The sequence below is a fragment of the Liolophura sinensis genome, chromosome 1, assembly GCF_032854445.1.
Source record: "Liolophura sinensis isolate JHLJ2023 chromosome 1, CUHK_Ljap_v2, whole genome shotgun sequence".
Classification (NCBI taxonomy): domain Eukaryota; kingdom Metazoa; phylum Mollusca; class Polyplacophora; order Chitonida; family Chitonidae; genus Liolophura; species Liolophura sinensis.
Genome location: NC_088295.1, coordinates 40,430,526 through 40,456,946, shown reverse-complemented (window position 1 = coordinate 40,456,946; position 26,421 = coordinate 40,430,526). Strand labels below are relative to the sequence as shown.

At 36.8% G+C, this 26,421-nt stretch overlaps 1 protein-coding gene across 4 annotated transcripts in view; it reads left to right on the top strand.

The window, feature by feature from the left end:
* The window catches only part of LOC135472438 (ras-related protein Rab-37-like), a 53,024-nt gene that overhangs the window by 12,304 nt on the left and 14,299 nt on the right, over positions 1-26,421 (top strand). For 2 of the 4 annotated variants that reach the window (XM_064751964.1, XM_064751972.1), the window contains exons 1-3: positions 10,267-10,523; positions 21,115-21,225; positions 24,676-24,717. In XM_064751964.1, coding sequence (XP_064608034.1) covers positions 10,413-10,523; positions 21,115-21,225; positions 24,676-24,717 — 264 coding nt within the window. In that variant the 5' untranslated portion in view covers positions 10,267-10,412. Of the gene's footprint in view, positions 1-8,261; positions 8,373-10,266; positions 10,524-21,114; positions 21,226-24,675; positions 24,718-26,421 lie in introns of those variants that run through there. The other 2 variants (XM_064751946.1, XM_064751954.1) reach the window with 1 other exon arrangement.

Here is a 26,421-nt window from a genome sequence, read left to right as displayed (position 1 = left end):
TAATGCCGAAAAGAGAGCATGGGGGATCCTAATACCTCTGCAGTGGTAACACATTGGTCATTAATTGGATGTGTATAGGCTACTCGATATCAATCGATTCGAAGCAGTGTTCTGTGCGCGTGGTAATTAAATAAATGAATGTCATTTGGGTATCGTGATGTCTCTTCCCTTAAACTCATTGATCAGTAATTACAACGCGACATATAAAACCCGAAGTACTTCCGGCTGTAGAGCTACCTGCTTCCGGTGAGCGCGCGTCCAAGCGCCCTTTGGTCAGAAGTGGTGCAGTCATGAACACATCCAGTATTGATGAAATCGACACCAGTTAAGTTACGGGTTACGGTCATTTTAGATTTTAGATCAAGTTTCGGCATTCCCACCTGCTCCAGATCGTGAGCCATTTAAACATGGTTATCAGACGTCAAAGATAAAAAGCAGGCTGTCTCAATTAAGGGGAAATAAGCTGAGAGTTAATCTTGTTTGAAAACAAAAATTGCAAATGGAGCTCGCTTCTGACGGCTAAGCCCTTGTATCTAAAGAAGCACATCTAGCATCGATTTTTATTATTGCTATCACCAGTGAATATTCGTTATTCATTTCAGTACAATGGTGATGTCTCAAATTCATCAGATTTTTTTCTTTGTCTAGAGCGGTGCCTAATTTTTGAAGCAATGTGCGCTAAATCTTGCCCATGTTGTATCTTGCCATCCACAGAATACTGACCTTATATGCAGTTTAAGTGAGTTGGATCATATTAGTTTAATTCGCGTTGACTTTAGCTTACCCCGTGGCAATGAAATGTCAACATCTTCATTTAGTTTCAAGTAAGCCATAGTAAAGCGGTATTCTCTCTCAAACCTTTGTTTACTTTATCCACATTTAAACAGAGTTATGGAAGATTGACATTATAGGCTTATGTGTTAATAAATGACCGAAGAGTGGGGAGGAAGTGACGTGAGACGAGGGCGTTTCAGTTACTGAGAGATAATGCGTGCATTATTGAGCCAGACTGCATGAACATAGACGTTAAAAATGAATGAAGGAATCAGTCTTTGGTAAACTGAAACGACATATTCAGAAGTACATGAATTATTATCCTAATTAACGAATATTTGTTTGAGTATGAAAATGTGTAAAAACAAGTACATTTGTAAATATTCACACATTTTTCCATCAGGTCATTATTAAAATGGCCTATGAGATGTAAGCCTTGCCCCACCCCGCCCCCTCTAAAAATGTAACTTTAGTTTTTAAAGCAATTACGAATGTTAAGATTTTCAGGCCCAAATGTTGTGGCCATAGTTCTTTATGAATTGACTACTGTGGATACATTAACATGAATGCTCAAATACCTTTTTGCCTGCCAACAAATCATTCTATGGAATGGAGCCGCCATCCAAATATGTTAAACTGAAAACCTCATAAATTTTGTTCTCTTTAATATGGTGTTTATTCCAAAGTGTTTATTCGCCCAACAAACAAATCATTTTTCAGCTCAGTTCTCTACTGCCGCACACGTAATTCCTACAGCATGTGTTGTGTTTTTGTTATGCTCGATTTAATTTGTAAAATCCGAAGAAGAAATGTCGAACAAGCCATTAGCAAATGGCGCAGTATGTGCTCTTTTCATCATGCAGGATCGCCTACACCTTTATGGCTCTAATCATCTCTAATTTAAAAGAACTGATAGTCAGTCCAAACCTTCGTTTCAGTTTTTGTCATGTAGGAGAGGGAATTGCACAAGAGGGCTAACAGGTTTTATCACCCACTGTAGAACAATTCTTGACGGTTGGAATTGTGTTTTCATGAATTTACAGGACTGCTGCCGGGCTGCAGCTAGTTGAATCCTACATTACATAGCCACGGAAATAAAGGCACTGATTTACTACGCGTTCACACCTACGCTATCGCGGTATGACTGTTAAGAAAACACCTTAAAGGCTTCCTTAGAACAAAATCACTCAGAAAACATGTTAACCAAAGTGTTTATTCGCTCATGAATATGGATGCTCCAAATGTACACGCACATGCATGTACCACACGAAATACTTCACGAGTATTGCGTTCAGTTTAGTCTTAGCAATTGGCCCCGCTTATAATGACCATATAAAGAAGGCCAAATGTTCCTTATGAGTATAAGAGGAGATTACCGGATTCTTACACTACCATTACAAATACAAACAGCGAGAACTAGGCTGCGATCATTGAAAAGAGCCATGTTTTTATCGCCCAGTTATGGATGAATCTATGGCCCCTCTCATATTTTTGTTTTTTTTTCTTTTGTTATTTTTTTTTTCAATTCCGCGTTGGCAATCGGTAATTAAAGTGTTCGTGGAAATAAAATGCTGGCTTTTCTGTATCCCCTTGATATTAGTAACCTGATAGAACATAACTTGATGGAGCATAGCCATGAAGATAAGGAAAAAAGCCGCATAGTAGTGTTAACATGCTATGGAAATAGCCGTTTGAATGTGCTGTGCTCAAGGTGGTGATTAAGTATCCAAGAGTCGTAAAAGGCCCATTTGCAAAACGGCGAAACCTTACAGCTTGCAAGCTGGAAGTGAGTTTTTTTCAGTTACTCACACTGCACTGTCATTTTTTATTGAATTCATTTATTTATTGCATAAACGAATCATCTATGATATTTTTCATATTTCCATTATGAAACAATTTACAATGATTGAATCCCTCCATGACTTCGCTGCATGTGATTAATAAAGTGAATGGAAATTTTTTGTTTTCGGATCAATCATTTGTGGATTCATCTCTTGTACGGTACAGTAACATTGATATTCGATGATGTTTGACTCTGTGGCGTTTAGTTCCGTTAATTTAAGTCTCTATGACAAGCTTTAGCTCTTGTCAAATAGAAGCACGCATTATATTATAGAGTAATATTTTGCGGTAGAGTATCGAACTGAGATCATGATTTGATTCATACCATGTTTCCACCATGGCAAGGATTTTCTCCCGCAAACCAAAATCCAAAACATCTGTTGCCAACTAACAATGTGCAGGTCAATTGTTTTACGTGAATCGACTTTGAATATGACGTAAAATACTGATCAGACGGTAAGCAAGCAGCAACAAAATAACCAATCTTATGATCTTAGCAAGTGTCTTGCTTTGGTCTTGCTTTGTGATATTATAAAATAGAAAACTCAAAATATGAATATTATTGATTACACGTTTGTGTGTAGCCTCAGTGCTAGTTAAAATCACTTTGCATCAAGACTGTCATTACATCGTTAATATAAATTTATGAATTTGTGCATTAATCAGAGTAGACCTCAAGCAGTTCAACATCTCGGCCTCGCAGAAAGTACAATTAAGAATTCAGGAATTTAAAAAGTATTTTGATTTTGGCGAAGTGCCTCCGTGGCCAAAAGCTCTAGCACGCCAGAGCCGGTGCGATCGCTGTGAGTTTAAGTCTAGCTCATGCGGGCTTCCCTTCCGACCCTACATGGGAAGGTCTCCCAGCAACCGGCAGATGGTCGTGGGTTTCCCCCGGGCTCTGCCCGGTTTCCTCCCACCATAATGCTGGCGGCCGTGAAATATTCTAAGTGAAATATTCTTGAGTCCGTCTGATCAGTATTTTACGTCATATTCAAAGTCGATTCACGTAAAAGAATTGACCTGCACATTGTTTGTTGGCAATCAAATAAATAAATAAATTATTTTGCCGATTGCTTTATCTACCCAGTGTAAGTTTGAAACTCTATATTGTGGATACATATATCAAAGTATAAACTGTCGGCGTCCAAAAATAAGTGTAATAGGCGCCTAATGGAGTTTGAAATTTTGGCAAGCTGGGCCTAAAAACTAAGTGCTGAATCAGCTCCTGATCTCCATGTCTAATGCTTATAGTGGCCTATTTGTGTACATAACACGGCTTGGCGTTTACCCGCTATCAAGGCTTTGCTCTTCGTTCCGTAATGAAATGCTTACGGGCAGAATAAGCAATGTTATAAGCGTCTGGAAGCCGGTGAACTTCAAACGCAGACGTGGTTTGATGATGGCTTCGTGTTGTTGTGGATTCAAACTGTAATAAGTCTGGGTTGAGAACGGCAGATGAGCCATGTTTTGAACCGGTTATTGGGGACAGTTTAGTCCGCCAGAATGTGCCCGGATGTCCTGTGAATCAATGAAGTCTTCGCTCGAATGCATGACCCAGAAGAGAAATCGATGGCAAGTCTTGCTTTTATCTCCTTCGCCGTGTTTTACGACACAAAATCAATACCGTTTCTTTTTCTGATCAGTTGACGTTTGTGTTGTTATTTGACAGTAACCACCAGTGTTACGCCGCTTGTACAAGACGCTTTCTATGGGTTGGAACGGTCGAATTCACTTCAAAGAACGCCTTATATGCTTAACCGTTTTTACATAGTTGTTTAGAGGTTGGAGCCTTGATGATCGAAAATTCAAAGAACGTACAGTTTCCAAAAATAATAAGCTTTTTGATCTGATTCGTGGGTTTTGATTCTATTTGTAACACGCATCGGTAACACGATTCTTGCTGAATGCAGGACAATTCATAAAGAGTCAGATATGTACATTGTGCATGGATAAATGTCATCTTATGGTCATCAAAGAGTTTTAAAAGCGTCCAGACGTCTTATCAGCCATATAATTATTCACAATAGAGGAAAAAGCATCGATGAACCCGACTGACAGTTATAAAATGTCATTCATACAACCTCGTTTTTCTGTGTTAAAATCGTCTTCATGATTAAAATCAAAATCAACGGGTTTGTATCACTCAGTTTGTAAAAACAGCTGCCCTTAAAAATAAGAGTATAGAAATACACATATTTGCAGGGCTTTCTATGCCAGAAGCGAAGCATCATTATTTGCTTCCGGATGAAGAGTGCGACTTCCGGCTGTAAAGTGTTTGATCCATTAGTGACCGGAAATAGCCATGTACATAAAGCAAGAGGTGTGCCGTTGTCAGAGAAAAATAAAATGTGATGCGTTACCATGGTGATTCGAAGGCGGTATACGTGATTTAACATAATCCTTGTGAAGACTTTCGAAATGTGAGAGGTTTTCCGTGCTCTGCATCTTAACTTGTGTTCTTTCCACAGCACTACACACGTAAAATGAATTTTTTTGTATTACAGAGAATCGTACGGTTTTTAGTACTGTGAACATTAAGCAGTAGTCATACAACTCATTCTTATCGACATTCCGAGATGTCATAATACTTGGAACATTTCTTAAATCATTGTGTTTTATCAACTTGACATTCTGACAAAACCCAGACCGAGTTCTGGCTAAAATTGAACTATGGCTGCCGTGTTAAGTTTGATGGAAAAAATAGCGGCAAAATGTAATTAACCCTTAGGGTAGTAAATCGATAGTCGTTTTAAGTCCGCGCGAGTATTGTCGAAGATAAGACTATTGTAATTCTTAGACGTTTTCCAATAATACTTTTCTAGCAAATGCTGCCCATTTTCTGTATCGTCTATCAGTTGTGATAAAGGACAACTGAATTCTTGAAATGTTAACAAGCATCGATAAAATGATTGAATCCGCATGAACGTGACATAAGGTTCAGTACTGGACCGTGATTCTAAATGAATAATTATTGCTTAACACCACAGAATACTGCAGCCATATTGTAGTGACTTGAGACTTTGCAACTAAGGCGTGAATGTATTTGTGTATATATTGTTTACATGGAATAAATTGTGATCATACATTTAGCAACGTCAGATGTAAACGTCTTTATCGAGTAACTTGATTTGTTAGGTTTGTTGAATTTAATACTTGCGGTAAAGCTTGTGTGATGTACATGAGCTACGTAATAGCTGTTTCTCATGCCAAAGCGAGCATAAATCTAATCTTAATTGTCTGATCTATTCTATAATAGTGGCTTTCTCTCCGGCCTTACATGGGAAGGTCTTCCAGCAACCTGCGGATGGTTGTGGGTTTCATCCGGGCTCTGCCCGGTTTTCCCCCACCATACTTCTGGCCGCCGTCGTATAAGTTAAATATTATTGAGAAGGGCGTAATTTATTTATTTATTTATTTATTTGATTGGTGTTTTACGCCGTACTCAAGAATATTTCACTTATACAACGGCCGCCAGCACTATGGTGGGAGGAAACCGGACAGAGCCCGGGGGAAACCCACGACCCTCAGCAGGTTGCTGGCAGACCTTCCCACGTACGGCCGGAGAGGAAGCCAGCATGAGCTGGACTTGGAGAACGGCGTAAAACACCAATCAAATAAGAAAGTAATCAATAAACCGAGCTGTATACATGTACATGAGCAGAATCTAGAGCCACTGTATATGCTCCATAACATATCAGCTCTGCACTTTATCTATTTTTTTTCGTTGTTTTCACTTTTTCATTTTGTCCATCTTAACACGCCATCAGGTCGGCAAGACCATCAATCTTTTGTGTTGATGCACACGGAAATCTTCGAAGTTAGGAAAGAATCCGATCTTGATGACAAAACCTCTCAAGAGTGTTTAGCCTCTCTTATCCGTTATCAGCAGGTGTTTATAAATGACATGTTCATTTCCTTACAAACGATCTTTTTCCACTTCTGTTGATTTCCAGAAATCGCGTTGAAAACTTTTACGAATAGACCTATTTATATCCTTCGCTGTAAGGGTGTCTACTGATGCTCCTCACGTATAGATATATACTAAATGTTTTACGTTTCGTTTTTAGTATAGATTTATATGATGACAGGGTAGCATTAATCTTCATGATATTTATCTTTCATGATATCGGATAAATGACATCCAACTACCTGATGTATTCAACCTTGGGGGCTATATTTTTTCCGATCATCAAATGAGTGGGTAATGCATGTTCTGCGTTGTAAATTCTACCTATTCTGCTTCTGCTGGGGGCTATATACCTTGGTCAAAAGGTATAGACGATTGGCATGTATTGCTGACCATTGTGTGTCATATTCTGAGGTCGAGTATTCGATACTGTTAATAATCTTAGCCAATCTCTGATTTCGCATTTTTGTTTTATTGATACATATTTGTAATTCATATAATATAGGCTCAATTGTCAAGAATAATATGAATGTAGACATTTGGGACTGCTTAGTGTTATAACTACAAAGTACAATCCCATATGAGGGTCATAAAAACTGCTATGTAAACAATTTTCTAAATGCCAGCTGCCTTGCAGTCGGAATATATTCAGAAGCTCCCTAGGGAGCCGATCGGCTAGACCCGTTCCTGTAACAACCTCATAAAATAAGCTGTGTACACTCACAACAAAAGTAAACATTAGTTTCCCAAGTCTTCCCTCTGTATAGCATGTATGCATGCTCATTTCGAGAAGAGCGCTTCCATATGGTTTGAGTATTTAGAAAACTCTTGAAGAATAAGTTGAATTTTTACTCGCTGGACAGGTAACGACCTTCAGTATGTATGGAACCATTTTAGCAGATTCTAAAATCAACAATTTTGATTGATCACTTTATATCTGAATGTTGATACACCTAAGACAGCTCTATGAATAGTATAGAACTAATAGGCCTTATGTGGGTCTGCAAGCTACATGATCTGTTCAAGGTATGCTCTTAACTTCAATAGGCCTAGACGCGGGCCCCTGTTCACTGTATCAATGATGTATTGTATCAAGCAATTTAAAGCGCTAAACACATGACAGGAAAGAACTCAGATTGCAGTAGGTACATTGTTGTGCGGTAAAAAAATCAGTGTACAAATTGTAAACTTCATTGAGCAATTCTGTTTGAACTTTTAACTCAAGCCTGAAGGTGCTTGACACATGGCCCCTATACCTGATACATTTTACGGTAGTACACGTAGACCCATGCATATATCACAGAAACAAGCCAGTTGACGGTTCCTCTATTCAGGTTCCAGAATATTATTCATGTGGACTTTCTTTCTTTTTCTAAAGATCGCATAGAGATCTTGTGCAGCTAAGTTTAGCTAAACATCTTGTTTTGTAGCTAATTGATTTTAGAAAGATCGATATATCTGTAGCTATTTGCATACAATGGAGAGATCTCTATATCTGTAGATATTTGCATGCAATGGCTGTAATTGGTTAATAAGTGTGCAAACATCAACCGACTTATTTCAACAGCAACCTTTTCCATACGGATTAAATGAACGGTTTGATTCCTGTTGAAAATGGATTTCCTTGTGACACACGATCCGACATTTCGGCCGTTGCAGATAGTAGGGGAGACAATTGTACCTGTGTACATTTGACTTTCCTTTGTGATTACCTCCCTTTAACCGTTGTTTGTTGCAGACAATCTTGGTGGGCGACAGTGGTGTTGGAAAAACGTCATTATTGGTACAGTTTGATCAGGGAAAGTTTCAGCAGGGATCATTTTCTGCCACAGTCGGGATCGGTTTCACGGTAAGTTTGATGATAATCCAAAATCAATAAAAATGTATACATGAATTAACTTCACAGAAATGCATTACTAAGTATGTACATGCAATGGACCTAAGCTTGAAATTAAGGAATCGACTGTTCGAAAGCCTCTGTTGATAGTGATTGGCCACCTTACCATGTTTGCTCTATTCACTATATATGATTGATTTGTAACGCATGAAATATTATTCGGTTAATATCGATTTACAGTCAATATTATCCCTATATTATGACATAGGCCTACTGTTATTTTATTGGGGGGGGGGGGGACAATGTAGATAATGTAATAACAAAATCGAAAGTAAATTTTCTTGTACTTAGCCCATGCAATCTGTGTACTCGTTTCATGTGGTGATTACACGCCCTAGTTCATTATTTTGGTACCCTATACCTTCACAACACACTGAAAATTATAGTCTTTCCATTGCATTAGTACTTTGGTAACTGGTCAGGCTAGATCATACAAAATCAAAATGACTGCAATTGCTGACATATTTTATATATATTTTTGCGGATTTGTCCTGATTTTATATTGTCTGAACATTAGGATGTTTAGGAAGGTTTTTTGCGATTTATTGTTTTATATATATATATATATATATATATATATATATATATATATATATATATATAACCTTCCTAAACATCCTATATATATATATATATATATATATATATATATATATATATATATATATATATATAAACAATAAATTGCAAAAAAACCTTCCTAAACATGCTAATGTTCAGACAATATAAAATCAGGACAAATCCGCAAACAGCTCTAATGTCACTGTGCATTTACACATATGCGCATATATAGTTATTTCTGCAAAGCTTCTTTATCCGACATGGATATACCTAAAACCCACACGATACATACTTTCTTCTCTGCAAACCGTACATCTCCATATTCCACAAAATGTTTAACTATTGATCAATAATGTTATAAAATTCAAGTCTTCGCATACGGCCGAGAGGTAGAGCGTCGTCCGACCTCGTGAAGAGTGTTCCCGGGCACACACGTATAGGCCTACTTCTCTGACTGACGCACAGCCGGAAAGGCCAAGCACTGTCCTGACTCGAGTCAGAAAGATGTGACTTCTTAGGTTTCTTTGGTCAGAGTTAGCTATATGGAATGTCAAAGTGGAAAAATTCAAAACAGGAAATATCAACTGAATTTTTTATCAGTTTGCAAAATTTTTAAAACACATATAAATTTCTTTTATTATTATTTCAATGTGTATTTTATGTGCCAAATAAACATTTTTCATCCAAGAAAACATTTATCACCAACACACAAATGGTAACCTGTTTGGGCTAAAATTTGTGTCTTATGGACAGATTTCCATTTTTTATTGAAATATGCTTGTTTGGAGTTACAGGTAAAATATCTTGACTCAAGTACCGGTTCCGGTATTACTTTTTTGGCATATAAATTAATTTAACTTCAGAAATTGAGCATACCCATTTTTGTTTGAATTTTGTTTTTCGCTTTAGCATTCCACAGTGATGCTGCTGTATAAATATGTCGACCAGCATTGCGCTTGGCGTGTTTGTTATGCTTACAAAATTCAGCATCAGCTCGGTTTGAACTCCCGACTTTATAAAATTTATTTAAAAATGACATCATTCTTTGTAAGTTTATTTATATGTAAACCTGAGATGTTAATCGTCCTTTTTTTATTAAATCGATATATGTATTTGGCCTTTTCAATCCTCCTCTGTCGTTATTAAATATCCATTTATATACCGCGGTTAGCGAGGCGTCTGTGTGCAACTGTACAGAAATCGTTGCCGCGATGGACACGAATTATCTCCCCTAAGATCATTCATCTGTCGCCGCGAGGCTGACTTATCGCCATTTTAAGTGTTGTCGAAGTGTGAATTTCGGCGGCAAGTCACGAAGCTTGTCAAATCAGGAGATCCTTTGAAGGCGACCCCAAGGCCGTGTTTTGGGGGGCCAAAATGACAATGTGGAAAACCTGAAAGCCTGATAAATAGTAATTCTCCACTGTCAACATGGGAAAGGATCGTTACTCCGACTCAACAGCAGCAAGGAATCGCAATGGGTTCGTGCGGCAGTCAAGTTCCAGTAAATCTATCAGCGAATTCTACGATTTCTCCTGCAAGGTAAGTTGGATTTGGATTTCTTTACACAGAAACATACTGTTTAAAAATTAAATTGTCGTGGTCTATAGTTGCCATTGCAAACAGTGCTTTAGTTTAAATGATTTTTATTGAAACTGATCAGCTGTTTTTTCGACAAACATGTAGGATTCATTATTAACCCATCTGTACAGTTGTGATCACCTACCTGTTGATAGTCGGTGTAATCGTTTTTCATGCGGTTTGTGTTTTATATGACAGACCGGACTCTCAGCAGCACAGGCAGTTGGAACCGACAGGTAGAACAGAATAAAATACTTCAATATATGGTACCTTAGGATAGTCCATCAGTAATATCCTAGCCCAGAGACTGGAGTACCATATTCTGTGGTAATAATATTTTGCTCTACTGAGTGGTTCCAAGTACCTGCGTCTCAAGAGCCCGTGTTATGAAAGACAGGACCAGAGTTGATTTTCTGTTTGAAATCCTTCTTGTCAAAATTTCCCGGTAAAAATAACAACTTTTGTAAAATATTCCGGTTTCAAAGTATGTGATGACTATGTTTATTTTATTTTTATATTTATTGAAGCTCAAAATTTCTTATTAATTTGGGCCGTATCAAGACTTCATACCTCCTGTTTGAGGGTTTCACAGGAGAACTCATGATGTCATCTACTGTAAAATTCTTAAGGTATTTTCAGATAAAAAAAAAACAAAAAAAAATCAACAACAAATTTGTTAACCATGGTATCGTATCCAAGAGACATGTACGGTATATGGATATGCAGTCATATATGTAATCTTTATGTGTGCGTTTTTGTTTTGTTTCTTTGTTTTTTTAGGGGTTTATTTTTCTTTTTTTTTGCTGTTTTTAATCTCATTTAATACGTGGAGGATCTATGAAGGATGAAGATTAGATTTCCATTTAAACACAAGGCCTTGTTTAATTTCTATCTTTCTCTGCCACACATGTCATTTGCCCACAATTATGATTCATATGCTATTTATATGTGCATAACAGTTTGTATATGTCAGCTTACATGTATACATGCATGTATTTACTAGTTTATGATTTAAAAAAAAAACAGCTGTACATGTATATGGGTGGAGACTTGTACACAGATCTGTTGTACAGATCTATAGATTATATGTCTACATGGATAAGCCAGATGTACACATGTATCTACATGCAGATGGATAACCAGCATATGTGTACACATACAGTACAGGTGTGTAGAGATCCCACATAATATACATGTAACTGAAGCATTACTATAATGGAGCTCACTGATTGTGGAGATAGGGATAAATGCCACATACTGATTACATGCACTACAGACTAGACACATTCCAGTGGCCATCCTCATGTACATGTATTACGTTTATCCTGCCCACAGTTTAGTCTGCCAGTTATTTCAGTGTAAATGTACACATGTACATTTATGCAGCTCAGAGGACAACCATTGTCACTGTTGCTTTCGGGACATTGTGTTCGTCATTCTTTCTTGTTTGTAGACAGTGGTATTAGCAGTTTGCAAACCAGACCGTGTCGGCTAATGTTTCAATTGTCAGTGGTCAAGATAGTTCAGTTGTGTTAACAGCATGACGGGTGTTAAGCTGTGAAGAAAGCGTCCATTTGAGATGAAAGGGAATTGTGTGTTTATTAAATAATGTCGGTGTGCTCAGTAGTGCAAGAAATTGAAGGACTGACTACAACAGTGTTAAGAGCGTTTAGGTAGTGCACTAACCCATACCCCTGCCGTACAGATATTACATTGTATCAGAAGATTACAGATTTGTGGGTGGTGACCAATGGCTCAAACCTCAGATAACGGGAATGGCATGGTGAGAGTTCAGACTCCTGCATGGTTCATTTAGCTCTTTTTGTTTTTCTTCTTTCAAATATTTAGTGTAGAATACAATGTAGTATGATAATTAATATAGATATACAGTGTAGTACATATAGATATACAGTGTAGTACATAGTGTATGTGTGGGATTCATACATATACTTCTCAGTATTGTCCTCAAGATGTTTTGAAGATTTTTAGATTTTTGCTTTTTATAATTTTGCCGTTAATAAAATGGTATGATGCATTTTTGTTTGAGCAGAAAAACATTACTGATATATCTCCTGAAGCTTTCTGGTTCTTTTAATGATCAGTTTGATATAAAGTTTATACATGTGACACAATATTATAACGTGTATTGAACTTGGCTCTGAACCACTAATACATTTATTCTTTGATTATTCAGGTTAATGTTATACTAGTGCACCTGGCCTGGTTTCCTGTTAAATTACCGTATAATTCTTTGAATCTTATACAAAAAGGATGTTTTGTGGTATCAATTGCTCATAGGAATACAATCCTCCATTCTCCATTCTTATTGCATGTACACATTTGGATTTACTCTATATTTTTGTTTGAAACATAATCATACAGTTTAAAATAACAGAGACCCCAACAGTATAACAATGACATCAACTTTGACATTCAGAAAACGTCCTCCAGCTAATAGTGTAATGGTCAAAATGAACTAGAACTGGCATAAATGTAGCAAGTTTTAGCTTGTAGTGGTATATGTATAATTTCAGAGCTGATAAATATAAATGTAGTGCTGATTTTAAAATGATTGACAGTGTGTAATATGATCTTAATCTTGGCAGTGACTTGGAGTAATCTCAACATAGGTGAATCAAGGATATCATAAATACTACAATCTGTCCTGAAATAAAACATTGTTTTACAGACTTAATGCAGGCAAATGTATTTTAGGGATTTTTATGTAATGCAATCTTCTGTTATTTAAAGTGATTGAAGGAGAAGAAGTACAGTATTCTCCTACATGTTAATGTAGGTTTACTGTGAAAATGTGCCATTCTCTTCTTATGCAAGAGTATTGTTCTTTTCTTATGCAAGGGTGGTGTTCTTATCTCATGCATGAGTGATGCTCTCTTTATTATGTCCTAATCCTTCATAGCATATTGCGTCATAGAGCTGTGTGCTATAACAAAGAGGCTAGTTCATCTTCGTGCAAGATATTATGGACATGTCAGGATTTAAGAGTACAAGTATTGTAGTCTTTATAACTATTGATTAGGCCTTTGTAACAGAAATTCTGGGTGTACATTTATTTGATTTTGCCAAGATACTGTAAATCAGGGAAAGCTCAGTATGTTGTGATCTTTGGGCACAAGTTGTACATTAATATAAGCATACTATAAAAATACACAATGGAGAGTGACTTTTACTATGAGTATACATCTGTCTATCACAGACTACAATTATTAACAGTAGTACTGTGCAAACGTGTTCATTGCATACATGTACGTGTATAGAGAACAGTACTCTCAGACTACATGTTCATTTCAGCCTAGGGACCCACACTGGCTCAGGCCGCAGTTGGGACCAATCAGGTCCTTGACCAATCAGGTCCTTGACCAATCAGGTCCAACTCTGACTGCTTCGGCTATGTTTTAAGCATGTTAAGTCCGGAAGTTTTCATGTAGTTAGTAAAGACAGGTGGTTTTCTCCGGGCACTCTGTTCTCCACCAACTATAAAACTGACCCGTCACAGAAATGAAAAATTCTTGAGTATAGAATTTTGGCATTTAACACCAATTTATCCCTCAATCCAGGCTATTGGCCCTTGACCATTGAGATGATGAGATGCTACATGCATCTTGTCAGGAAGCTTGGTACATGTACTTATATCTGACAGGGGAGCACTGATTTCCTCCACCCATAAACCCGACTACCACCATGTCAGAGAAATGTTCCACAGGAGGGCGGGCAGTAAGAGTACTGTAAATAATAATAAATTAACCCTAAATAAACTGCGCGAACAGAAATCTGAATTCACTCGATAACTCAGCAACAAGGTATTTTGATCTTCCTAGCAGACCCTTTGTAAGTCAAAGACAAAAATTTATAAATTAGTTGTTTGTGATAATACACATGTGCCCCCTGTATCTTTGCAGTCTTTTTGAACACAAATAGGTGTTGGCGTGAGACAAGTAGTAAATTTAATAACATTATTGAAAGAGAAGCTCTATGTAATAGCTGTAATTTTCATAGCCTGTTTTGACTGTGCTTAGCTTGTCAGCTTATATGGGACTTGTGCAGTTAGTAACCTGGATGAACATGTTCACTGCATCCTAGTGTTTAGTCACACAGATACAAGAACAATAGATGGCAGCTAGTTTTCTTTGAGCTACATGCATAAGAAACAATCAAAATAGGCATTGGTTTTAAAGAGATACATTGTAGACTTGAATATGTTAAATTCTGTATATTGTACAGCACGAAAGTAAGGTTTATTATCACTAGACAAAAATAATGCAGCTGGCAAAAGAAAAATGCGAAAAGGAAGTGGAGGCAAGAATATTGGCTCCCTCCAGTTTCAGGAAGCAATTTGAATGAATAAGTTATTTGTTTCGAAGAATGCCACTACAGTTTTTCTCCTTGTGTGCACATTATTTATTTAGAAGTTTTTATGGGCTTTGTAATGCAAACCACTTTGGAGCAATCCACCATATAATAGGCTTTGCCTGTGGGGGCTGATGGGAGTTTGTGCTTACCATGCACAGTTTCTGTTCAGAAATTCACATGGTTGTCCCAATGGGACAGTGTAACATATATGTTTATAGGTATGTTCCTATAACTTCAGGCAATAATTTCAGACGCATTACAAAGGAAAAATATCTAGACAGTCGTTATTGATACACATTGACGAGGTCGGCATTGGTCAGGTGAAAATTGTGAGCGCATGACGAGCGCTTTGTTTGTGAACTACAAAGCCCTGTCTGCATGCAGATGGTCAAACAGAGGGTTTACATACAGCCAGTGTAACAGCAAGATGGAGGAGCAATGCTTGCATTTCCATGTGAGTCATACACACATATGTAAATCTTTACTGTATTCTCAATCAATAAGGATTGATTTTCTGGCACAGATTTTATTATAATCAGGAAAGTTTGTATTCAGAGTATGGCATAGATAGCATGGTGTTAGGTAGACAACCTGTTGCAAGCATATTGAACTGAGTATACATATGCACATCTACATTCATGTGCATGTACTGTTATTTTAATTCAGATTGAAAAATTCCCTCCAGGCTCTGCTTGGATCCTTCACACTATATTAATGCTGGGCGCTCTTGTATTTAGTGAAATATTCTTGAACAAACACTGATGAAGTACATCATGTGAATAAACACGTATAGATCAGTTTTAAAAACATGATGCTTCAGCATTGTAAGCCTCGGAGATTGTCCTGTTTTTTATCATTGCTAGATGTGAATATCATACATATATGTACATGTGTGTCCAATTTCATTATGTTGTTGAAAATTTAATCTGCCCCAGTATAAAGTTTTTCAATCAGATCACTGTAAACAAGAATTTAAATAGGGCTATTTCCATTTATGTTATACAGCGGTCTGACCAAAAAACAGATACTAAAACACATTATATATTAAATGTTGTTTGTCAAATTTGCTTAATTCACATTTTAAACATTTTGTATTTTCCAGTTTTTCCCCAATTGGATCAATTTAATGAGCTTCAGCACATACATGTATATGTATCTAGATATGTATTAAATTATTTATAGATATTTCAACACCCTGGTTCACCTGTTAGGATTTCTGAGACTGAAAATATTTGTGTATGGGTTTTGCTTATTAAATCGCACTTTGCATTTTATTTCCATTGAATGCTTGCCATCCAGACTCCAAGTTTATACTAACGGTTCATAAACATCAGAATTACTGCATTTCACCTAAAATTTCGTCCATGACCAAGTTACTCATTTTGTCTAATTCTGAGAATTCTATAGTTCTTAGAAACCTGTTTTGAGGGTTTGGAAGGTTGTTGATACCTACTGGAATTTCAGCAAAATTAAAACGCAAGTTTCAGCACCAAATGTAAAATTTTACGACCTATCTTCGCCTCTTAAAAAGCATCTTATTGGACAACTTTTTAGGGCAAATACAGTATTCAGTATCATAAACATATATTTCAGCAATCACATTGTGTATTATACTGAGGGAAGGTTTTACATGTAAAGTGCTTTTCATTGTAGTGCAACAGCATTGACATGAACATCAGGTTTACTAAAGCCTTTCAGAGCTCATGTTTCACTCATGATGATTAATAGATGCATTACTTCATAAATCTCTAAATGAGATATTGCTCATCAGATAGAAACCCATTTGCATCAGATCTGCACACTTGCATGGCAGATGGTTTCCAGATCATAGCGTAGATAGTTTAGTTTCAGTTGCTGCCCGTGCAGTTCAACAACTGGTCTTTAGTCAACCTGCACTGTTGTGTTTGACAACAGCATGCATGGTCATTACTGGCCTCTAGTTTTAGCAACTTATTATTGTGATGCCGCTCATTTTCATACTTGCACATGTATGCGTACAGCAGAAACAATTATTGACATTTATAAATGGCAGTAGTCTGCTATATGTACAGTAATATTATATCCATCCATGCCATATGGCAGGGGTAGAGATGCAAATTGGAAGGGGAATGCTACTATAAGACTGCATGTATGAGCATCTAGTCCCGCATATATATGTATTGGACCTTCATAAAAAAAATCTTTATCAATTGTCCCAGTAAAAACTTTTCAGTAGGGTTTTTTATCAAAGGGTCATTTGAGTTATACACAGGGGACATATTATGACGGATGGCCCAGTGAAGAATGGCATAGGTGGCAGGACATATCAGCCAAATCTACATGTAGGTGTTTGAGAGAACTTGTAGTCATTATGACTTTATAAAGTTATGGATGCATACAGAAACTTAAGAAATGAAGTCCTACATGTAATAGTTTACATGTATGGGGCAGGATTTTATTGGCCAGATGTAAGCCTTTGTGAGAATGGCTGACAGTCATTATGGCTTTGTTAAGTTATGGACACATACAGAAATGTCCGATATGAAGTCTTTCATGTAATGGTTTACATGTATGGGGCAGGATTTTATTGGCCAGATGTAAGCCTTTGTGAGAATAACTGACAGTCATTATGGCTTTGTTAAGTTATGGATGCATACAGAAATGTCCGATATGAACTCTTTCATGTAATGGTTTACATGTATGGGGCAGGATTTTATTGGCCAGATGTAAGCCTTTGCGAGATTGGCTGACAGTCATTATGGCTTTGTTAAGTTATGGACACATACAGAAATGTCCGATATGAAGTCTTTCATGTAATGGTTTACATGTATGGGGCAGGATTTTATTGGCCAGATGTAAGCCTTTGTGAGAATGGCTGACAGTCATTATGGCTTTGTTAAGTTATGGATGCATACAGAAATGTCCGATATGAAGTCTTTCATGTAATGGTTTACATGTATGGGGCAGGATTTTATTGGCCAGATGTAAGCCTTTGTGAGAATGACTGATAGTCATTATGGCTTTGTTAAGTTATGGACACATACAGAAATGTCCGATATGAAGTCTTTCATGTAATGGTTTACATGTATGGGGCAGGATTTTATTGGCCAGATGTAAGCCTTTGTGAGAATGGCTGACAGTCATTATGGCTTTGTTAAGTTATGGATGCATACAGAAATGTCCGATATGAAGTCTTTCATGTAATGGTTTACATGTATGGGGCAGGATTTTATTGGCCAGATGTAAGCCTTTGTGAGAATGGCTGACAGTCATTATGGCTTTGTTAAGTTATGGATGCATACAGAAATGTCCGATATGAAGTCTTTCATGTAATGGTTTACATGTATGGGGCAGGATTTTATTGGCCAGATGTAAGCCTTTGTGAGAATGGCTGACAGTCATTATGGCTTTGTTAAGTTATGGACACATACAGAAATGTCCGATATGAAGTCTTTCATGTAATGGTTTACATGTATGGGGCAGGATTTTATTGGCCAGATGTAAGCCTTTGTGAGAATAACTGACAGTCATTATGGCTTTGTTAAGTTATGGACACATACAGAAATGTCCGATATGAACTCTTTCATGTAATGGTTTACATGTATGGGGCAGGATTTTATTGGCCAGATGTAAGCCTTTGTGAGATTGGCTGACAGTCATTATGGCTTTGTTAAGTTATGGACACATACAGAAATGTCCGATATGAACTCTTTCATGTAATGGTTTACATGTATGGGGCAGGATTTTATTGGCCAGATGTAAGCCTTTGTGAGAATGGCTGACAGTCATTATGGCTTTGTTAAGTTATGGACACATACAGAAATGTCCGATATGAAGTCTTTCATGTAATGGTTTACATGTATGGGGCAGGATTTTATTGGCCAGATGTAAGCCTTTGTGAGAATGACTGATAGTCATTATGGCTTTGTTAAGTTATGGACACATACAGAAATGTCCGATATGAAGTCTTTCATGTAATGGTTTACATGTATGGGGCAGGATTTTATTGGCCAGATGTAAGCCTTTGTGAGAATGGCTGACAGTCATTATGGCTTTGTTAAGTTATGGACACATACAGAAATGTCCGATATGAACTCTTTCATGTAATGGTTTACATGTATGGGGCAGGATTTTATTGGCCAGATGTAAGCCTTTGTGAGAATGGCTGACAGTCATTATGGCTTTGTTAAGTTATGGACACATACAGAAATGTCCGATATGAACTCTTTCATGTAATGGTTTACATGTATGGGGCAGGATTTTATTGGCCAGATGTAAGCCTTTGTGAGATTGGCTGACAGTCATTATGGCTTTGTTAAGTTATGGACGGGTAGAGAAATAAAATCCTGCATGTACTAGTTTTATAAAGATGTTAAATGTATGGCGCAGGACGTATCAGTGATATTTAGATCTTGAAGAGAACCACGAACTAGTTTATGCAAACATACAGAAACTTCAGAAATGAAGACCTGCATGTACTTCTGTACGTGTAAAATGTATGTAAAAGGAAGCATATTGTTTAGTACATTTGCTTGATAAGAAAATAACATGTATCATTATCATGTTCCTGACCTGGACTGACCTGCTTTGACATGCTGGTAACTGTGAAACACCTGGTGACCAGTTGTTTGTTTCACCTGTGTGGCCTACTTTAATACCTGCATACAGTTGTCATGTATCGCGTCATTGTCAGAAAATGAAATACAATGTGTGATGAGTCAAGACAATGTTTATTATGTATAAACAATGTATTGGCACATTTACTATATATACCCTTTTTCAGAAATTAGAAGAATTAGGATAGTTCTGTTTTTTAATTCAGATATTGAGAGGAGTGACCTAGGAATACAAGTATGTTCTTCAATAAATTTATTTCAATATTTTTAATATAAGTGCAGTACAAATATAAAATGATAAAAATGATTTTTCTGATGAGCAGTGTGTGTTGTTCTAAGAAAATTCAAAATTTTGACCAGTACATGAAACAGAAATAGTCACTGCATGGTACTGTATGTACATGCATCAACAACTCCTGTGGCTTGTAGTAATGTTTGTTATAGGAGCATGCTTGGGGTGATGTTTAGTTTTGGTTATAAAGTAACATAAAACATATGAGTAAAGGGTGTGTGTAAACTTGGGGTTTTATGTCGTACTTAGCAATTTGACGACGTCGAGCCATTTGGTGTGTGTACAGTGTCTTCTTGTGGCAGGCTGAATCCATGCCGCCAAAGTGCTGCCCCCAGTAAAGTATCATGCTGAAGACACCAGACATGACATCCCACCAAGTCACATTATACTGACAACGGGCCAACCAGTCCTGTTTCCTTGCTCTAACCTCTCAGTACTAAGTGCCCAGCAAGCGAGTCAGATATGTGTTACAACTTTTGTGGTCTAGGAATGTTGATTTGTATTGGTACGAATTTCATGACCTTATGTTGTGTGTGTACCTGCATGTGTGTTCTAATGCTGGTTTTGTTGCCACAGTGCTGAGCTGATAATAACACAGTATAAATAGTATAACAGTATAAATCATATTTATAAAGTCACAGTATTGAGGGCCCCGTTTCACATAGCACATGTAGCTCTACATTCACGTAACTACCATGGCGATGAAATACCTACAATACTGGTTGCCATGGAAGATACGTGCATGTAACGTTGCGTGTGCTTTGTGAAATGGGCCCAGTACTGTATATTGCAAAAATACAACAATGTAATTCTAAATTGTTGCGTGAATCTGATTACAACCTTACTCGCTTTTCAAGCCATTATTTTCATAATTGTATTTTTAATTTCCATAATCTTCATGGATTCGTCATAGATTTGCTTAACAGGAATCCACCTGAATCTATCCGTAATTTTAATACATGTGGTGCTGTACCACAAAATTAGATTTTGGCGATTCCATCTTCCAGTAATGATGTGAAAGAATGTGCATTTCATTGTAACGAAAAACATGATTTTGATTGGGATAACTGCTTGAATTCCTGTAGTTTGGTTGATGGGAGTCAAGACGAGAATGATTCTTCAATTCCTGTTGAAATGCAAACGTGGCTGAACTCCTTCTCCCCAGTTGGTGGTAAATTGTACGTGTACATGTGCATCTATTTTTGTGACAATCCCTCTGTCTTCTCTGCAAGCGAAAACAATTTGTCACCACTTTTGTGCTAACAATCCCAATCTTTCTCTCTTTCCTCCCTAGGTAATGCTGATAGGAGACAGCGGTGTGGGCAAGACTTGCCTCCTTGTCCGATTTAAAGATGGTGCCTTTCTCTCTGGCAGCTTTATCTCTACAGTGGGCATCGATTTTAGGGTGAGTTTCGCATTTAGGTGGTTTGTCAGCCGTGTCACAGGAGACGCAAGAAAAGACAAGTATTCAAGTTCTCTGTTACAGCACATGTATCACTGAAACACCCAACTGGAGAATAAAACAGGTTTTTATCTTGATACAAGCACATTTGGATGAAGTGGACAAAGAAATGCTGGAGAGCTGGTCGCCGGGGCTTTGTCATTTGTCCTTTATACTGGTGACAGACTCAATATTGATCTGATCACAGTCTCAGTTGATCTTGATACCAATTTGTTCACCCAAATGCCAATGACTCGACCTTAGAAAAACGGGATGAAAGGATCTTAAAATTATGCGAGTGCAAGCGATTAATCAAGATTTCCTGGCAATTGTCTGTCAGGAAGATCCCGTTATGTGGGCTTCAGCTGGGAACACAGTCACCTTAAGGAACAGTCAGATTAATTATCAGAGTTAAGCTGATCACCTGATATCATCTGGTGAGGAGTTTTTGCCAGGGGATAGACTGTTATTATAGTGATTCCTCTGTGCTTATCACTTTTTCCAGTGTACATGTAGATCTGTAGACAGGAACATATTTAAGCCACTTGAGGCCAGAGATGCCTGTATAATTTATTATCTGTTCAAGGATTTTATGTTTATCTTTGTTCTCGGAATAAAACCTTTCTTTATAAGTATTTCTGAGTGTGTTTGTTTTCCTTCATGTATTAATCCTGTGAAATCTGTCTATCGGATACTATAAAGAAAATCTACAGGTACTAGAGAAAGAAGTTGAACTGTTCTCCTTTACAATGATTCTGCCGTGGAAATAACACAACCAAGTGAAAACAAGTCATTCTACAGCCCCACGCGTGAAAATATTTCTTTGATTACCATGGGTTTTATATATACATATAATTGGAAACACTACATTTCAATTTTTTGAATGTGCAAGGTAATATTTTCTGCAGCACAACTGTCTGTCTGAAAGATGTACATTTATAGTGACTGATCAACCTTTTCACATGTTTACAAGGGTGAAGGCATTATTCTGTGTAGACTGATAAAATTACACATTTTGTGCAGCCCTGAAATTGGCCAATCCCACCAATGTAGATCTGTTTCCAAAACCAACTTAAAAATTTGCATAAATAGCACTGAAAGATCTATGCTCTTTCATATGTGAAAAGGTTGCGGAATTAGGAGACATATACATCTAATAAGATAGTCTTGTGTACAAACATTACAAGTGTACATGTATACTCCAGCCTGTACATGTACATCTAATAAGATAGTCTTGTGTACAAGCATTACAAGTGTACATGTATACTCCAGCCTGTACATGTACATCTAATAAGATAGTCTTGTGTACAAGCATTACAAGTGTACATGTATACTCCAGCCTGTACATGTACATCTAATAAGATAGTCTTGTGTACAAGCATTACAAGTGTACATGTATACTCCAGCCTGTACATGTACATCTAATAAGATAGTCTTGTGTACAAGCATTACAAGTGTACATGTATACTCCAGCCTGTACATGTACATCTAATAAGATAGTCTTGTGTACAAGCATTACAAATGTACATGTATACTCCAGCCTGTACATGTACATCTAATAAGATAGTCTTGTGTACAAGCATTACAAGTGTACATGTATACTCCAGCCTGTACATGTACATCTAATAAGATAGTCTTGTGTACAAGCATTACAAGTGTACATGTATAATCCAGCCTGTACATGTACATCTAATAAGATAGTCTTGTGTACAAGCATTACAAGTGTATATGTATACTCCAGCCTGTGCTTAGTCCACCTTTATCTTTGTAACCTTTACAACGCTTCAGAGAAAAGGAAATTTATGATGCTGCAGGTAGAGTTTGTGTTGCTATAATCAGTATTGTGTAGGGTTGCTACACGTGTCCTTGAGGGAGTTTACATGTACACACATAATCACGCTGTCATTCTTCAAGCTTTTCACATGTTTACAAGGTAGTTATTCAAGCGTATTCTGTAGGCATTATTTTTTATAAACTAATAAAATTATACTTTTTATGAAGCCCTGAAATTGGCCAATCCAAGCAATGTAGTTTTGCCTCCAAAATCCAATCATCAGTGTGCATAAACTGCACTGAAAGTTGCTTTTTTGTATGTGAAACGGTTGAGGAATTAGGGTAATGATAAAGCCTTCAACATGTTCAAGCAGTTACTCCATGTTAAAATTGGTCAAGTGTCAAACTTAAGTTTTCAAAGAACCAACACTAATCATTTATTTTTTATGCACCACGAATTTGGAAACCGTGTTGAAATGTGAAGTTTTCAGATTGCAATTTGCATTTAGGGCCTTTTTTAAGGGATTGTCATTAGCTCTGCCTGCGTACATAATGAAATAATGCAATAATGAACTGGATTTAGGGTCCCTGGGTGTGAATATGTCATGTGTGTTTGTGCACTCTGAACACCTATTGTGATATAGCAGTAACACATTCCATACATTTCTTTTTGACCGTAATTTCAGAAATAAAATTGTTGTTTCAGTGTTAATGTCAAATATATATTAATGAATTACAAATATACATGTATGTATCTTTCTTGCCAATACAAAAAATAAAATGCGTTGTAAACTGGATCACAGTTAGAAATTGCCCGAGGCACTAGCAGTCTGATTGTACATTCTTAGGATTATGAAATATGCAGTTAAGTTATGAAATATAAAATATGATTATGTAAAATACATCAATTCAAAGACAATACCTCATCTGTAAAGTGATTTGGACTTGGCTTCCCTACCATAAAGCTTATAAGTGAAATATTCATGTACTTGTGTGTTGTACAGATAGGGCAAACCAAAAATTAGAGAGAGGTTACCGGACTCAAACTTCAGTTTTTCTTGTGCTTATGCTTTTCCCCTATATATTACATATACTGTATTTCACTTAAAGTTAACCATTTCAAGTGACACATTTTACTGGTTTCTGATTGATTCATCAACCATACACAGTCATTTAGAGTGTTTTGTGACGTGAGATTAAATTCTTGTTAGAAAAATTTAAGGGTGGGCATCGAAAACTTATTTTAAAGCCTTTATGTTGTTGTGAAAGCCCTTATTTACATACCAAACTTTAAGTACGATACAGTATGTATACATGTATTTATACATGTGGGAGTTAATACACAGTCATACTTATGCCTGCAGTTGTCCTGGTTTACACTTCTACTTTTAATACACAGTCATACTTATGCCTGCAGTTGTCCTGGTTTGCACTTCTACTTTTAATATACAGTCAGAATGTAACTACATATGTAGTTATGGATGGAAATTTATGTCTGATGCACATAATAGTATACTGGTCTGCATGCAATTTATATTGTGTAATAACCATGATAATAGACCAAATGTGTTTGGGTGGCACTTATTCTGTATTTGTTGGTTTAGGCCCTAATATGTTGGTGTCTCTTCTTTTTGTTCACAGAATAAAGTAGTGGATGTAGATGGTACTAAGGTCAAATTACAAGTAAGTCTCAATTTTATCTTTCATCACTTTGACCTTTCAGTGCATGTATAATTTGCTCGTCCATAAACGCTAATTCATTACTGATGAAAGAATTATGATCATCGAACAGTGTAGACGTGCAAATAGTTTCTACAGTTTATAATATTGTGATGAAAAAAATGCTAGTTTTTTTATTTTACTGTTCTATGGGCAAGAATTGATATTGATGTAATGACTTGATGAATGTTCTTGCATGTACATGAATGTGCTTACATGTGCAAGTAGAAGATTGTGTTTTTTTTTTTTTGAAGTTTTTATTTTGATTGAAGTTGGCAAGGCAGAAATGAGAATCAGTCCTGTAATAAGTGATCTGGAGCAAGTGTGTACAGTCTGGCGTGTTTCTGTGTTTGGCACAGTTCACATTATTAAGTCATTGGCATATACATGGTTACTGTAATTCTTCGACCTTATTGCATATAAAACAACAACTTCCAGTGCAATTCATGCACATTTTTAATTTGATTTTGGGGACAAAACTACGTCGGTTGGATTGACCATTTCCAGGGCTTCACAAAAAGTAGTAAACTTACCAGCCTACACAGAGTAATGCCTTATAAACATGTGAAAAGGTTGAAGAACTATAGTATATATACAGGATCAGCATATGTTGCTAGAGAACAATATTAAATGCTTTGGGGTGGGGAAAGAATATGGGTCTTTCTTACAACCCAGAATTCCTTTTTCAGGAGTTTTATTGGAATCTTTAGAAATGAGTGCATTAAAACTTCAAAAGGGTAATATTCATCTTTAACCATATTAACATTTCCATACTAAATTAGTGTCTGTATTTCCATATTCTTTACAGTGTTCACATCTGGAATTGCATCAATATTATTGCCTCTAGCAAGATCAAAGTTACAGTTTTCTGTCAGTCACTCAAATATTGTTCATCTTAAAATCCTTTGTTTTTTTAAACCACTTCATTCTTTCTAAACCAGAAACAAAAGAAAGGAAGTATGTGTTTTCTTTCTCACACAAGAGTACAAAATTTAATGACTTTGGGGGAACTTATTACTGAAGTTTGATGTTTTAAATAAAAGTTCATTCACATCTTCAAACATGAAGAATAACAATGTTACCAGTTTTGAGTAGTTGTCAGAGCAGTGGTTTCGCTCTTTGTCAGTTTCTGTGGCAACTGTTTCACACATAGGCCTACATGTATACACAAATGTTGAAAAAATACCATTTGAAGCTATAGGAATCAACTTTAGACTTTTTTATTAAAGATTAGAAAAATGAAAGTGCAGTTTTACCTAAAAAGAAGAAGATGTATTAAACTTGGAAACTTGACCCTTTTTTTTAAGGAAAGGATTCCACACTTTTCAGTTAGATCTGTCATGCACATCTCTGAAGATTTCTGCCACCTGTTAATGTATGGCCATAAACCAGCAATTTGGTGATTTGATCAGGAAAACCAGTAGTGTCTGTACAGGGTAAACTGTTATCAGGTGCTGTATGGAGAGAGAGCATGTGGGTGGTGAAGACTTGAGGCGATTATACAAGCCCATTCCTGACAGCCTTGAGCCTTTGTGGCACCTGCATTGGCTGCTGTCTAAAGCTTTGCACTGATGGCGCTTCTTGCAAAATGATAGGGGTAATCATGGTAATATAAAAAGGTGTTGATAATTGAAGATGTGGCTGCCAGTGTGTTTAATATAGGTCATG